The sequence below is a fragment of the Lampris incognitus genome, chromosome 3 (assembly GCF_029633865.1).
Source record: "Lampris incognitus isolate fLamInc1 chromosome 3, fLamInc1.hap2, whole genome shotgun sequence".
Classification (NCBI taxonomy): domain Eukaryota; kingdom Metazoa; phylum Chordata; class Actinopteri; order Lampriformes; family Lampridae; genus Lampris; species Lampris incognitus.
Window position 1 is genome coordinate 94,518,669 of NC_079213.1, and position 16,314 is coordinate 94,534,982.

The 16,314-nt window shown below is 43.8% G+C and overlaps 2 protein-coding genes across 5 annotated transcripts in view; both read right to left on the reverse strand.

Annotated features, from left to right (window-relative positions):
• The window catches only part of arhgap45b (Rho GTPase activating protein 45b), a 36,867-nt gene extending 31,468 nt beyond the window's left edge, over positions 1–5,399 (reverse strand). The window contains exons 1-3 of one of the 2 annotated variants that reach the window (XM_056276568.1): positions 5,246–5,399; positions 3,409–3,658; positions 2,833–3,015 (exon numbers count right to left, since the gene is read on the reverse strand). In XM_056276568.1, the coding sequence (XP_056132543.1) occupies positions 2,833–3,015; positions 3,409–3,658; positions 5,246–5,365 (553 nt within the window). In that variant the 5' untranslated portion in view covers positions 5,366–5,399. Of the gene's footprint in view, positions 1–2,832; positions 3,016–3,408; positions 3,659–4,550; positions 4,747–5,245 lie in introns of those variants that run through there. The other variant, XM_056276569.1, reaches the window with a different exon arrangement.
• Positions 5,400–6,289: 890 nt separating this feature from the next.
• Positions 6,290–16,314, reverse strand: part of tjp3 (tight junction protein 3) — a 39,907-nt gene continuing 29,882 nt past the window's right edge. For all 3 annotated transcript variants that reach the window (XM_056275759.1, XM_056275757.1, XM_056275758.1), the window contains exons 15-30: positions 15,208–15,313; positions 12,941–13,008; positions 12,698–12,767; positions 12,520–12,593; positions 12,370–12,433; positions 11,548–11,704; positions 11,062–11,170; positions 10,685–10,904; positions 9,832–10,028; positions 9,546–9,641; positions 9,276–9,352; positions 8,961–9,171; positions 8,557–8,657; positions 7,398–7,973; positions 7,155–7,219; positions 6,290–7,042 (exon numbers count right to left, since the gene is read on the reverse strand). In XM_056275759.1, the coding sequence (XP_056131734.1) occupies positions 6,928–7,042; positions 7,155–7,219; positions 7,398–7,973; positions 8,557–8,657; positions 8,961–9,171; positions 9,276–9,352; positions 9,546–9,641; positions 9,832–10,028; positions 10,685–10,904; positions 11,062–11,170; positions 11,548–11,704; positions 12,370–12,433; positions 12,520–12,593; positions 12,698–12,767; positions 12,941–13,008; positions 15,208–15,313 (2,306 nt within the window). In that variant the 3' untranslated portion in view covers positions 6,290–6,927. The remainder of the gene's footprint in view (positions 7,043–7,154; positions 7,220–7,397; positions 7,974–8,556; positions 8,658–8,960; positions 9,172–9,275; positions 9,353–9,545; positions 9,642–9,831; positions 10,029–10,684; positions 10,905–11,061; positions 11,171–11,547; positions 11,705–12,369; positions 12,434–12,519; positions 12,594–12,697; positions 12,768–12,940; positions 13,009–15,207; positions 15,314–16,314) is intronic.

Genomic DNA, 16,314 nt, shown 5'->3' on the forward strand with positions numbered 1-16,314 from the left:
TGGGACTACAGTTTCAATACGGGTGGCCAAAATTTTTGTGAGGATTTTGTAGTCGCAATTCAACAAGCTTACAGGGCAACAGGAGCAAAACAGTAGGGGATCTTTGTCTTTTTTATGCAACACTGATATGATTTCCTGCTTCACAGTTTGGGGTAATTTCTGTTGGTTAAGAAGTTCCTCATAAAACAGGTTAATTATCGGTGCCAGCTTGGTAGCAAATTCTTTATACATTTCAATTGAGAAACCATCCCGACCTGGTGCTTTGTTGCTCTGCATGGATTTAATTGCTTGTATCACTTCCTCTGTTGATATCTGTCTATCTGTGCTCGATCCTCAAGAGCAGTTTTCCTCAAGGGCAATTTTCCTACATGCCCTTAAACTGTTTTTAATTTACATTCTTTGTTCTGATTCTAAAGTACTTTTAGATTCACTTTTCTTTTTTTTTTATTGTGTTTTCTGCTTCTGATGTTTTTTAATTCATCCACTTCATTCTAATTTGAAACCCTGAGCTCCATTTCATGTATGAAAGTTGCTATAGTAACCTGGGTTATGCATACAAAGTTCATTATTATCCCTGCGACCCTGAGAGCAGAATAAGCGGTTTGGATAATGGATGGATGGATAAGCGAACTCCATTGGCTTGACACTGCAAGGTAAAAGCATGACTGGATGATTCAGGTAGCAAAAGAAAGGTAAACTGAAGGAAAGACACAGAATGGATGACCATTGGCTATTAGGACAGTGGCGAGATAGGTAAAACAGCCTATCTGACAAGTCAAGACAAGTTACACCGTAAGTGACATTCCTCTTCTCTTTTGCTTTGAAAAGAGGAAATAAGCAAGCAGGCTGCAGATGTGTAACTACTGACATCAGTTGCACATTTACGTATGCATGCATACACAAAGACACGTCTTTTTGACTGACGTTGTAGTCTGACTCTTCCACATCCTCCTCCGCTTGTTATCAAAGCAGCCTGCTGAGAAGGCCAAAGGGCATTCTTCCCTGCACCCTCCCCCCGTCACTCCCACATGGTCTGTCTGGAAGTGTCCGTGCCCACAGTAGCAAACAGTCTCAGGGCAGAGGGCACCATGACCCGAGGTCTGCTTCACAGGGAGGATGTGCTCTCGTTTATTGTATTGACCAAAAAAATCCCCACCTAAAAAAAAAAAAAAAGGGGGGGGGACTAATGCTATTTGGAAGTTGCGATAGAACATGATCACTCGTGACCCTTCTTGAGGTCAGAAAAAGCACTGAGTCCGTTGTTGGAGGAAAGATTAAACAAAAAAAAGGAACCGAGAAGACAACAGTATCTCTAGTGATTATATTCACCAGAGCCGAACTTGCTTTAAAGGGGTGAATGAATGCTGGACACCAGTAGAGGGGGGGAAAAAACTAAAGTGACTGCTGATGTCATAGGTCGAAGGGTCATAGCGATGCAGCCAGCCTATCAGAGGAGGAAGTCTGAACAAGGCCTTTCTGTCAGAGGCCATCCATCATGGCTTCCTGTTTAGAGTGCTCACTTTGGGTGGAGAACCCCACAGAGCAGAGTTAGATAAGGGCATTCAGAGAAAAGGACAGACCGTATTCTCATCTCAACTTTGACAGCTGGCAACTCTGCCCTGATCAAGCCTGTTCAACAGAAAAAAGTGACCCCGCTCCCCGATCTGTGAGGCCAGCCGTTTGAGCATCACCACGTAGCTTCTGTTGAAACCCAGACGCGTTTTGTTTTGCCCAAAAATATCATGCCTGAGGTGAGGGGAGACCCCTTTTACCACAGTTTACTCCGTTAATTTAAACCAACGAGGAATGAAGCCGTTTTGCCCTTGCAGCCTTGATGCAGAGTGCAGGAAGGGAAGAGAGCGTGTAAGAGGCTGCAGTAAACAAGAAGCTGGCTTCCTGCTGGAGACAAGACTGTGGTCGGCTTTGTGGGTGCAACGGAAACGCAGCCCTTCGGTTGGAGAGAGGAAGCTCTGAGCTGCTCGTTGGCCTGCTTAGTGCAAAGTAGCCCCGCCCCTTCCAACTCCCCCGCAGTGCACGAAAGGTGGTGAATGGGACAGATGAAAAAAAAAACTGCATCCCATTACTTGGCTCTTCCTCCTTTACTACCTTATCAAAACAGATCGGAGTGGACTGTGTGCCCCCCCACCCCCACCCCCACACCTCTCTAGAACAGGGCCAAGAAGGGAAGAACAAAGCATAACAGTATTGTTCTGGCCAAAGGCTAATGTGTTTCACATCATGTAGAAGGGGTCAAGATCTCAAAAACTGAACACATGCACGCTCACATATGTACACAACTCGCAACAAATCGCACTCCAGAGCAATGACAACTTACTGTCTCTATCCAGCCACCAAAAATCCCAAGTAGAAATAAACATGGGAGCATTAAATCGCTCTCACACAGGAGCACACACACACATCTCCACAGTTGTGAAAGCAAACCCTATCAAAATCTCTGGCTATGTGATCCATAACAAAGGAGGAGGCTCATGTCTTATTCCCAAGTGAACTTGGTCTAAAGATAAATGAACCATAGTGTATGTTCCCAAACAAACTTGTGCTTCCATGTCTTATCATTTGGCAAAACTGCATGCACCTTACAAGACTAAGTCCTAATCAGTGAAAGTTGAGGGAGAAAATATTTGGGATAATGGCAAGCGTATATGTCACCTGTCACCAAAATACTTAAAGGGAATGGCACAAAGTATTGATGAGGTCAGTGCAATGATTGCTTCTCACACTTCGATATTTATGCACTGTGCTTAGAGGACAATTTACAAACAAAACTTATGAATATCAGACTATGTATTTATTCTCCCCTCTCTTCCTTACCCTCAGCCATCACCACATCCTTCAGTTTCTCCACAGCCTCGGCGAAGCGTGCCACGTCTCTCAGTAGGGCAGGAATGTCCTCCACCTCGATGACCGTGCTCTCTGGAGAATCAGATGGGGTTGTGGGTGTCAGGGCCCCCCTCCCCTGGCCTTTGGTGAACACCCACGACTGGAGCGGGAATCCTGGGGAGGCAAACCACTCATCATTCAACCAGTCAAACACTGAACGGCCTCCAGATTATTCTAATAACAACGTGATGGAAATACTAGGGAACACCTTTGAAATGCTGGATTACCTGTTGTATAAGCCATGCTTCAGCAGTATTGCCACACAAAATCTCTCCCTTTCCCATTTATTTATATCAGCACACTCATGGTTGAGTGCGCTGATATAATAAAAAACACAGCCATATCTTTTAATTTATTTTACTTGGTTTAGATTTCGAAAGTGTCCCATACATTTTGGAAACCGTTTCTGTTCTAGCTACAAGTCATCTTACAGCAGACTGGGAAGACTCTTACAGCAGTTTGTATGGGCTTTTTTTTTTTAAAGGTGACATTATGCTGTGAACACACCTGCAGCGCTGGCATGTCTGCTGAGGGCAGTGGGTCTCCTCAGGGTGGCAACAGGGGGGGGGCAGCCTACCCCCTGTATTGCACCGAGTTTGCTGTGCTGGGTGCTAGGAGTGCCTGGGCAGGACAGGGAGGGATCCTGGGACCCAGCAGAGCTGGGTGTGAGGGTAGCGGAGGATGAAGAAGAGCAGGGTGAAGAGGAGAGGAAGATTTCATCAGCATCCTTGCGAGGCTGTTCTTGGAGAATGGAAAGCTGAAAGAGAGGAAAAAGAGAGAGAGACAGAGGGCGACAGTGCCAGAAAAACATCAGATAGTCATGAAGAGGGTGATGCCAATCACCTGACCCCCCCCCCCATCTAGCTACCAAACAGCACGAGGATAGTAATGTGACCATCTTTGATGAGATGATCAGGACAACTGGTGATCTTAAACACAGCACTGTTGGTAAACACAAATGGAGAGTTTCACAAGATCCTCTGTGGGGCTGCGCAACACTTCCTGTCTAAGAACAGTTAAAGGGTGTGGCAAAACAGCAGTACATATGCACACACACACACACACACACACACACACACACACACACACACACACACACACACACACACACACACACACACACACACACACACACACTCGCACATAAAAACACTTGGATCAAAACGATATGGTGAGGACTCTGGTGAACCATCAGTCACATAAGTCTAATTTGCCCATAACACACAGCGACAGGGTTGCAATTACACCCACACGGTGGTGCAGAGTCGTTAACCTGGTATCTTGATGGGTGCCATTAAAGAGTCACAGTATTTTAGGTCTTGTTAGTTTGCCCTAGCATCTGAAAGCATGTTCTCCAGCAGCGGCTAAGCTGAGAATCACAGACCACAAATGCACTTGATCACGTTAGCGCGTCACAGAGAAGGCAGGAGCAGGTGCTGCTGCTTTCTGCAGCAGGAAGCACGATATAGCTCTCTGTTTAAGATGGTAAACTAGGGATGCGTACTTTTTAAAAAGTGCCCGTCATTTGTAACCGGGTCTTCAGTTATAGTTTCATCATGTCACATGCGAATTAGAGGTTTTATCAAAGACATGAAATCCGTTGATTTGTGGTGGTTATATTAGGAGATCATGTGTAAAAACATACATACCTGCTTAAGTTGTACATTGGGGCTGGTGGGCAATATGTCCAGCCTGTCCTTGGATTTAGACCGTTTCTTAACTCTCTGACTCGTAGAGTAGGGGTTGTAACTAGTTTTGCCACCACGTTTCAGCATGTCTCCTTTCCCTATTGCCGATCCCCCATCTTAAGCAGAAGTTTCTTTTCTCGCAAGAGCACTCGCAGATAGCAAAACCCACACAGATACTTCCTACCAGCCAGAAATGAGTCAGAGCGAAGAAACTGTTCAACAGCTTTGAAAGGTCCAACGGTAAAACTACTTGATCGAGCTGAGACGTGAGCCGAACCAAGTTGAGCATTTTAGGCCGTCTGTTTGACACTACCGCAAAAGAGGCCCTGAAATATCGTGAAAATGACCCAGACCTCCATTTCTCAACCACAGCAAGTTTGCTGCAGGAGCCAGTGCCTGGGATGCGAGTCCACTAACTGCTCAAACTCAAATTCAAACTAAAAAAAAAAGACTTGATTTAATAATAATAATAAAAGCACTCTCGTCGTTTGTGTCAGTCAACTATGGCTACGGCTGTCAGTGTTTCCCCCTTACCACTTATCTAAAGCAGTTAATTCTGTAATCTGTCACGTTCTTCCGACAGGCACAGGCGGATGGAGCAGTTGACGGGCAAGTGGGCAGTTAAGAGGAAATCAAACAACGTCGTGTATACTCACTGATGAAGTGCTGTTCTGGGGCCCCGGGCTTCCTGCTCGGCTCCTCTTGGAGATGGACGGGGTCTTTATCAGCTCCCGTTTCTTCCTGGTGAACATCTTAAGCGTGCCTTTGCCGTCCATCCCGGCTTCTCTGAGTTTGATGTACAGCCCCCCCACCCACCCCCCGACTCGCCTCTTGGGTCCTCTGCCAGTCACCGGCGGAACCTCCGTGCCATCGAGCCCGACCTTCAACCGCGTTAGCCGTCTGTCCGCCTTCCTCCTGACGTCGCACATGGAGGGGGAGGAGGCAGGGAGGGAGGAGGAGGAGGAGGGGCGCAGGCTCACTGACAGCAGCGCTCCTCTAACCAAGGCGGGCGGCAGCCTTAGGCCCTCTAAATGTTTATGTCAACGTAGAAATGGCCAACGGGTCCAGTATTATTGTAGTTGTAGTTGTTTTTTAAGTTCCCTGCCTAACAAAGTGCTCAGTGGAGCGGAGACAGGCGTGTGTCCCGTGTTTTATCGGACAAGACAGAGGAAATAAACACCTTCATCAACTCACCCTGCGACACGTGTGCAGTGACCACCTGATTCGTTAGTTTTGATGGGAGCTCCGCCCCCATGCACCTGGTCAGTTAATTTGTTTAAATTCAAAGTAGAAATTCCCCCACATTCCACCTAATTTCTTTACGTGGTTGAACTCTGACTGGGCTTGAACTGCGAACGACAATTTTTTCTGGTGACCATACGAAGGAATTATATTTAATCCCGTCACGGCGTCGTCAGTGCGCATGCGCGCTATGACGACTCAAACGCGAATATGTGCGTTTCGCAAATCATGTGGCCATGAGCGGAAAATGGCGTAAATCGTCTCGTCGCCGGTAGGCAAAATCTCAGGTCTCCGCAAATTTGCTACCCGACCGTAGTTTATTCAGCCACTGACACAGATTTATTTACATAAGAGTGCTTACCAGTAACTGACTTGAGGCGTTATTAGTGATTAAAGGGAAAGTTAGCCTAATAGTCCCACACTTTGAAATTCCAAATGACGCCATTGTGAAAAGTAGATAAAAACAGTTTAATGTAGTGAAAACGAAAATGTTGGTACATCCAAATGTTTCATGAATATCCTTGTGACACAGCCCTGTATCCGTAGCAAGAGAACATGGATACATGACAGTAAAATATTCGTATTTCAAGCAATCTCTAGAATTGGTTAAAGTTGTTTTGTACAATAGCAAAAACAATTATCTTTACAGTGAGGTTTAAATATTCAAAAGCAAAAAAAAAAAAGTGAGGAGGCACTTCCAACATAATTTTTTATCCGAGAACCTGTCCAGGGCGAGACAGTCTAAAAAGAATCCAGAAATCCCACTGTAAACACACCTGCTTCAACATGCCACACCATGAACATCTTAAGACAAAACATTGGTTTGGTTGAAAAATTAACATACCAAACATCTGCTCTCTTGCGGGCAATTTTGTAGGAAGAAGTGAAATTACAATTGTGTCCCTTTCAGATTGGTAGACGACAGCTTTTAGGCCTAGAGTAAAGGCCTAAAATTCATTGTAAATTCATCATTGTAAGGCAGTAGCGGGGTTCACACTGCTGGCTTAAATTTTGGAATTGTGTCCCCTACTGAGCTGGGTCCAGAGTTGGGGCCACTTCTAGATGACAGTTCTATGGGGTCCTGTGAGTACTGCGTTTAAAGTTCTGTCGCTGGACCCCATTCAATGTCATCAGCCTCGTCCTCTTCCGAAGAGCTGTCACTGCCTCGGATCTGAGTGCGTCGGTACTGGACAGCCTGGTGATGAGCCAGCCTATCCAAGAACAGAAGAGTAGGATATAAAAAAACCCATTATGAAATCACGCCAATATCATCCAAGTCTCATACTACTGTGAAATCAGCGGGGAGTAAAAAAGAATATTTACACAATGAACTGAGGGGAAGACTTTGTTGTTTCCTGTGCTGCCACCTGTGGCTCTGCCAAGCGGGCCTAGAAGAGAGAATGAGTCTTTAAACATCAATTATTAGGGAAAAAAAGAAGGCAAGAATAGTTTTAAAATCAAACATTTTCATTATGTTATACAGAACAGTACACCTGTACATCATTCTGTAAAAGACAGCAAGCAGGAAATGTTCAGTGTCAAAAACAAAAAAACCTTCACATTCACCTGCTGTAATTTTTCCTCAATGGTGGACAGGGAGGCGAGTTGGGGGCTCTCAGGTTCCAGCTCTGGAGGTGAAGACTGGGGAACGGAGTTCAGCTTTGAGGGGTCTGGGGCTCTGAAGTCCGGGGGTCCGTCTGATGGTGTAGTGGGGGCGACCGGATCATTGATGCTAAAATCAGAGTCTGAAAAACTGCGGTGAGAGGAGGTCTCCTGGGTGGCGCTATGAGGTGGGCTGACATTTTCACGGCGGGATGATTTGGGCTCAGGCACATGCATCAGGGGTGGGATTTCTCTGATTTCATACGAGTCCGGATGGGGCTCAGGGTCTATCTCAGGGCTGTGGAGAGTAGAGGCAGGCTCAGAAGACCGGGCTAGCGCGGTTCCCGTTATCCTGGAGCTCCGCAGAGGCCTGGCGCTGTCCTGGCTTGGGAAAGCCTCATCCAGGTCCTCGTTGTCAGTGTAGGCCTCTCCATCAGTATAGACTTCTCCATCAGTATCCTCTAGGTCGCTAGCAGCACTGAGGTAGTCGGAGTGGCTGCGGTCGAGTGCATCCAGGTCATGCTCTCCGCCACTCTCCAACTGGATGGACATTTACAAGAAGAAATTTGAAGTTATTCAGTTTTTGCTAATTCGTCCTTCTCACCGTTCAACTGAGGGGAACAGATGGATTACAATCATACACGTGGCAACTTTCCAGCACAATCCTTTTATTGCACCCTAAAAAGATTTACAAAACAGTGTACGTATGTTCATATTATTCATGTATACATATGCTGTCTCCTTTCAAAAAAAGACAACCTTCAGTACTAATTTAACAATGGACAGCCAAGTACAGCTCTATCAAAAGCAACCAACTGCTGCATTCATGAAGAGACCCCGTATCTCCAGATGTTGCAAATGTTCAATAAGCTTAAACAATAGGATTATGCAAATGGACAAATACTTAAAAAAAACTATGTGCTGAGAAATTTTATGGCCCTGTGAAAGAGTTACAAAATCCAGGCTGTTTGTAATACCTGAAAAAGTGATTTTCAACTCCAAAGTGTGTGTGTGTGAGAGAGAGAGAGAGAGAGAGAGAGAGAGAGAGAGAGAGAGAGAGAGAGAGAGAGAGAGAGAGAGAGAGAGAAGAAGAAGAAGAAGAAGAAGGAGTGGTGTGTCTCACCGTAACTTCAGACACCCAGACAGGTTTAGCCTGCTGGTGGCGGATCTTGTCCTTGAGACTCTCATACCAAACATTGGAGCTGGGCTGCAAATCAATACGAGCTAGGAGAGAGAGAGACGTTAAAGATTGTTTAAACAGTGTAACACCAGCCACCCACAGGCAGGTAGATAATCCATAACTTCTCCTATATGGCAGTGAATTAGAATAATAAGTAGGAGTACACTGAGTTTTTCCTGATGTGACTTGAAAAGTATACCTTTCAAATACATGAGGAGGCAAAAAGTTTCCTTTTATGAAATGTCAAGTATAAATTGCTACAGGTACAACCTTCTCTGACAAATAGTGCTGGATGTGTATTTTCATGTATAAATATCTAATGTGTATGGACCCGTGTATGTTTTTACCAGCAAATAGATGGCCGCAGTGTTTCCTCATCTTCAGGGCTTGTGCATAAAGGCGTCTTGAGCTCTTGTTGGAGTTGGGGCTGTACCTTTGCCTCATGGCCTTGACTTCCTTGCGGCTGTGTGGGTCCAGGAACAGCACCATTGGGTGGTATTGGATGTAGTTCAGCCTTTCCACTGCAGTAGGAGTGATGTCCAGCAGAGGGTGCTTACCCTGATAACAGGAGGAACGCAATGAGTTTCACTGACAGTGTAAAGCAAGCAAGGCATATGAAGACAATGTCAAATTCATGAGTGGAGTAACAACTACTGCTCAACCTTCTCAGCTATCTTTCTCACTGTGTCCAGTTTTATTACTGTGGAACCACTGTCTCCTCCACTGCGGGGCACCATTTCTGCCAAACAAACAACCACAAAAAAAGAAAAAAAAGAAGAAGAAACGATCAAGGCTAGGACAAAAAGAGCAGAAGATTTCTTGACAATGAAGGGGAATAATGTGATACATTCATCACTAAAATTAATTCTAAAAACGACGGTCACTTTTTAAAATTTTAGTTATATTTGTAAATATCATGGCCGACAACCTACCTGCCATTTCATATTCATCCGGCATCTCTCTGGCCAACTTCTCCATGGCAATATCATTGAGAGGGCCCAGAATGACAATGGGCCGTTTGAAATTAGCTAGAGGGAGAGGTTGCAACACAGTTAAAACTGGTTCAGTGAGTCACAAGTGGTTTGTAAGAGCATGTAAGTAAATGGATGATCAAACATTAGACCTTTGCTCTGAATTCGTAACTTTATGACATTCTATTTTTATTTTGTGTGTGTGTAAACATTAACAAATAAAACAAGTTAAAACAAAAACAGCAACCTTCTCTGAGCAGAACTCTTTCATAAGCTGGGAATTTGCCCTGAATGGTAAGTTGTAGAAGGTCATCACGAGTCCTCCGGACATTTTTTTTGCCCCCCCTGAGCCCTCGCAGCTTCCAGAACTCGGCTCTGGGACCAGCCACTTGCCTTTCTCCACTACCCCTCTGTGCCTGCTCCATGCTGGCTAGCGTCTCAGCTCTGGAAAGAGAGGACACTACGGTAATGCCACTAAACGGCAGGAAAAAGCCTCCTGTAATGTGTAGGGCCAACATATTCGTAACCCCAGAATCTGTAAACACTGAATTATGGTTCCAGGTTATCCTGAGCTTTCTGGAAGATTCTATTGCATTTTTTGTTTATGTAAAGCTAATTCAGATGATCATGATTTTTTTTATTTTTGTTCAGCTTATTGGCACCTATATGTTGGTAATTGCAGCAGTTTCTGAAAACTCCAAATCAAATTGATGCAGAATCGCTAGTGCTGTTGTGTCAGCACCTTCCCCAATGTTGAAAAAACAAAACAAAAACATGATCATATATATCATGGTAAAATATCTGCTTGTTAGCCACAACAACTTCACTGCTCTTTAAACTTGGTGCCATCTGCTTTATTCTATTGCGCTCAGCTGCCATAGTGAAGATGTAAATCCCCATGCCCTGCGTCATTTTCCCTGGGAGAGTGCTACTGATAGTGATCACCGAGATGACCAACCACAAAACTGTTCCAAGATATTGATATTCATGTACCAACTATTGCTGTGCATGCGACAGTTATGTAAAGTATCAATAAGGACATATTATATTTTAAAATCAACTCAAATCAATCACTAGTTCCTTCACCATCTCCCTCTGACCTGGGCTGGTTGGGGATGATGCCCTTATCCAGCTCATGCAGGTCATTCCCCATACGGATGGCCAGCCAGTTTCCCAGCTTCCCACGGTGCATGGTGTCCACCACCCTGAACACCTCTCCTCTCGTGAAGCTCAGGCCGATGCCACTGTCCGCCTCGTGGTCAAAGTGTGTCCTTATGTAGAAGTTGTCTCCCAGGTTTGACTTGAGGATCTTCTTGTAAACTGAGGAGGTGAGAGAAAAGGCAATTGAACTGTTATTTAAGTGAGAAAGATGATCATATCTGCCAATTCAATTTCATGCATAAACCAGGACATTTTCACCAGGACTTGTCTGGACTGAAATGAAGTTGTACAACAACAAACCATGTGCTTTACTCACGGTCCATCTTGTTTTGTGTGCGGATTTGCACCTGCTCCCCTCTCTTGATGTTGAGGAGGAAGTTGGCAGCCTCCTCTCGCGTAAAATGGCCAAAATCTACTTTATTTACCTTTGTGAAAAAGAGACAAGCATATTTATCAATATATATTGTGAGCAAAATATTTCCCTTGAATCACTACTGTTAGGATGGAGATAGCAATACTAACCAACTCAATAACAATGAACTACCCTTTGTAAACAAAAACTATGAGGAATTGTAATGAAAATTTGTTTCAATCATGTCACTGACCAATACTTTTCTGTAATTTTTATCAAGAAATTTATATGCTGGCTTACCATATTGAATAAAAAAGGTTTGATCACACTTGTCTGACTGTCTCTTTCTAGGAACCCAGTTAGAACCATAGATAAATTTATGTTTAATTATCAGCTCATTCATGCACTTTTCGTCATAGAATAGAATATGGTAGAGTATTGTTATTTCACCTGCATGATTTGGTCTCCCTCCCTCATACCCTGTTCATGGGCAGGGCTATTTGGCTGAACTCCACCAACAAAAATACCAACGTCATTGCCCCCTACCAACCTCAGACCCACACTGCCCTCCTTCACAAAGGACACTGTGTTCAGATCTGAGCTGTACCTGAAATAAAGTTCATGAAATTAGAAAAGGAAAGAGGGAAAAAAAGCTAACCAGTCTGTTCCTTTTTTGGGGGGGGGGATTTCCCCCCAATTCCCCCCCTTTTCTCCCCAATTGTGTCCATCCAATTACCCCACTCTTCCAAGCTGTCCTGGTCACTGCTCCACCACCTCTGCCAATCCAGGGAGGGCCACAGACTACCACATGCCTCCTCCGATACATGTGGAGTTGCCAGCCACTTCTTTTCACCTGACAGTGAGGAGTTTCACCAGGGTACGTAGCAAATAGGAAGATCATGCTATTCCCCCCAGTCCTCCCTCCCCTTTGAACAGGTGTCCCGACCGACCAGAGGAGGCGCTAGTGCAGTGACCAGGACACATACCCACATCCGCGTTCCCACCCACAGACACGGCCAATTGTGTCTATAGGGACGCTCGACCAAGCCAGAGGTAACACGGGGATTCGAACCGCCGATCCCTGTATTGGTAAGCAACGGAATAGATCGCCACGCCACCCAGACACCCATTACCAGTCTGTTCTATGGCTGCCCATTAATCAGTCCAAAGAAATGGCTGATGATATGCATAGCCATTATTAATAGCCACATCACTAACATATGACAATATAAGAAGAGCAATGCTAGCCGTTCCTTGATAAGGATTACTCACCCGAGGTTTGGGGTAGGGTAAGAGTCTGGGGGTAGGGAGTAGATGGGCTCCTCTACTGGCTTGGCTGAAAAAGATATTCAAATGTGAAGCACTCATCCATGGTGAGAAAGACTACAAAATTGAGGTTACAGTAACAAAGCTGATACTTACAGTAGTTTTGAGGGTTGCTCTTCACTGAAATTCCTGACCTAAGAGTTCCTGCTCCATTAGCAGCTCGAGGAATGCTACAGGAGGCCGGTGCAGACACAGAATCACCACAAGTCGATGTCAGTATAAAACAATACATTGGGATTGATGGCAAGCAAAGAAAATAAAGGTAAACCTTTACCCATGGTTGCTGCCTCGCTCTGAGCTCCCAGACCTCCTTAAATGTGAAAGTTGGTCCGACTCTGAGGAATCTGAATAAGGCAAAAACAGAGGCACATTGATCAGGACTAACTGCAGCGCACCCATCGTATTCTTTGTGGCTAGTAAACAGCTGGGAGGGATTGGATGGAGGAAGGAAATATGACAGAGAGAATATGTGAGAGAGAGAATAGGATGGGATGGAGAGTCTAAGGGGCACACTGACCATCAGGAGGTGGTCTAGATGGCTCCCTTTTCACTGGGATTGGATTGGGCTTGGTTTCGGGAAGGACTCTGAGGAAGAAGTGAAAGACAAGAAGGTTATTTAAGCTTCTGTGCCTTATGCCAGAATACTATGACAATAAAGGAAGCAAAGGTAACAAGCCAATACAAAGTGAATTGACAGTGAAACATAATAATCTTCTTCTTCCTTTGGCTTGTTCCCTGTTCCTCAGGGGTCACCACAGCAGATTTTACAGTTTCCATCAGCACCCTGTGACGGCACAGCACCAATGGCGGCTGTTGTTAACCCGGGCCTTGACTGATCTGGTATAGTGCCTCGACTGATCCGGTATGGTCTTATCAAGCCGCATAATGATTTGGCAAAGTTTTACAACGGATGCCGATGGTGACATAGTAAGAAACTTAATTTATAGCGTACCTTTCTAAACAAAGTTACAAGGTACCTCACACAACAAGATAAGATAATACACATAGTCAAGGTAAAACAACAAAATACAATACAAATATAGGACATAATGCCAGATCCGCTCCACAGAACAAGGTAAAACACGATCAGGACAAAATCACAAGAGCATAATTACAACAAAGAGAATTCGAGCTGATAAAACAAGGACTATGATGAAAACAATTAAATAAGGTTATGAAAGAAAAGTATAAAAATATAAAGAATTAGAAATGTAAAATTATAAAAGTATAAGATATAAACAAGTTAAATAAATAAATACATGAAAACATTTGGGCAACAATGGATTTACCATAAAAAAGCCTTCATGTAAAAGTAAGTTTTAAGAAGTGATTTAAAAGAAGGCAGTAAGTTTGCTAGCTTAATTCGCTCAGGTAGGGAGGTCCACAGCTGTGGGGCTCTTACAGAAAACTTCCACTCGCCTTTAGTAACAAGGCTGGCTGAGGGAACAGTTAAAAAGGACCTTCCTGAGGTGTGCAGGCAGCAAGCAGGCCCATGGGATGTGAGTAAATCAGTGATATATGTAGGAGCGAGGCCAAGTAGAGCTTTAAAAGTAATTATTAAAAGTTTAAAATCAATCCTATACCTAACAATACCCTCATTTCATTTTTAACATGTGCCTGCACATTGTTTTTAATGACAATAAATTGAAATTGAATTGAATTGAACAAGTAGCCAGTGAAGCATTGCAAGAATGGGAGTGATGTGGTCCCGTCTCTTGGAATTTGTTAACAGTCTGGCAGCTGAGTTTTGGATGAGCTGGAGGAGGGAGATAGACTTTTGACTGAGCCCTGAATACAGGAAGTTACAATAATCCAGACATAATGAGATGAATGCATGGAGGACTTTTTCAAGGACCGTTTGTGATGGAACATTTTTAACATTTGCGACGTTCCTAATCTGGAGAAAGCAAGACTGTACTACCTTGGTGATTTGTGTGTCAAAACGGAGCTCGGAGTGAGAAAAGACACCCAAATTCTGAGCAGAGCGCTTAACATTGGAGTACAGGTTCCCTAGACTCTTTTCCAGGTCGCCAGTTAGGAAGGGGGGCTGAATAAAAGGACATCAGATTTGGATTCAGCCGCAGGAAGTTTTGTGACATCCAGCACTTTATATTGGAGAGACAAGCCATAACACGAGAAAGATCGTGTGTGCCATTACCAGTAAGTGGGACATAAAGCTGGGTGTCATCCGCATAACAGTGAAAATTAATATTACAGTGACAGATGATCTGACTCCTGGTTGTTACACCACAACGCTTGTTAGAGAATTCTCTTTTTTTCTGTTGTGGAACAGAAATATCACATGATACAATCCTCGCAGGCAGAATCAGGTCATGTTTGTTACTGTGTATACAGCTGTCAGAGTCTAGACGGCACTAATGTGTATGAAGCAGATGAACCAGTCCTGCATCAGGTCGCTATGTCGCTACACATCTGTACACTGAAACAGTGATGGCGGAAAAAAAGCTGATTTCTATCTTCTGATAGAAGATAGAAAGCTGTCTTATCCTGTGACCAAATGTATTTCACGTCTTGTATTATAACCAATCATGTTTCTCTCAGTGGTTATCTAAATGAGTTTAAGCAAAATGTTTCATTCCATTTTGATAAGGTCCAACTAAAGACATACAGTGTATTCAGTTTACCACAAAAATACAGCTTTACTGTAGCTGTGTGCAATAGTTTTGGTTTTTTGTCAAGGTGAGGATTAAAGGTCTACAGGATTAGTGAATGTACGGATCAAACTCAGTTTTTTGCTCTCATCGCTCCGGCTGGCTTCCTCACCTGTAGCGGTTCTTGGGCCTGTTGGAGTTATTGGAGTTTCCACTGTCTGTGGAGTCCCTGCGAGGGACAGATGCATAGCTGGCCTCTGACTCCGATTCTGAGCAAGCTGTGGATGAAAAACAAATAAACAGACAAATAAAGTAATGAAGATTAACTAAAGTGAGCATTTTGAAAGTGTTGTGGCACCTGTACTGCATGGCGGGTCGGTTTCTGTCTCAATGAATTTACCAAGCACTGTTCTGCCGACGAGATTATAGAGTATAGATTATTGACTATTGCAAACTGTTCTCTTCTCTGACATCTTTTCTCTCTCTTTCTCTTTTCTCTTTTTCTGTGTGTGTGAATGGTGTGTTGTGAATCTCCCTTGTGTGAATGTGTAGTCTGTCCTCCTCCCAGGTCTCCATTGTGACAGTGGTTGCCACCTGGACAATGCTTGGTATCTCCGTCATCACATTTTCTTTTTATATTTTATCCTGTTTTAATGTTGTATCCTTCTCTCACTTAGATGTGTGACTAATTTTTTTTTTTTTACATGGTGATGGTGGTCACGTGGCTCGGGTCCTGGGCTTTTCTGGTGGCATCAGGACACTGCTTGGCATCCTCCTTATCATATTCTTCATATATTTTATAATTCCATTATAATTCTGTTATCCTCTTTCAGTGTTGTATTGTGTAAATTGTGTAAACACAACATCCATTGCATGTTGTCCGTCTTGGGGGAGAGATCCCTCCTCTGTTGCTCTTCCTGAGGTTTCTTCCTATTGTTTCTCCCTGTTAACGTTTTTTTTTTTTTAGGGAGTTGTTCCTTATCCAATGCGAGGGTGTAAGGACAGGATATGGTACTGCTGTAAAGCCCCTTGAGGCAAATTTGTAATTTGTAATAATGGGCTATACAAATAAAATTGACTTGACTCAAATTATGCTGATTAGTATAAAACAGGCAGACAAATTTGTCTTGTAAAAATACAATTATAAGCATTATAATAATAATAACAATCATTATTAATTATAATAATAATGCATTATTAATTATAATTATAAGGGATTAAGATAAGTCATAGTGTCTATTACTTTTATGCAGGTGAGAATTTTTCTACCAAGCTGATT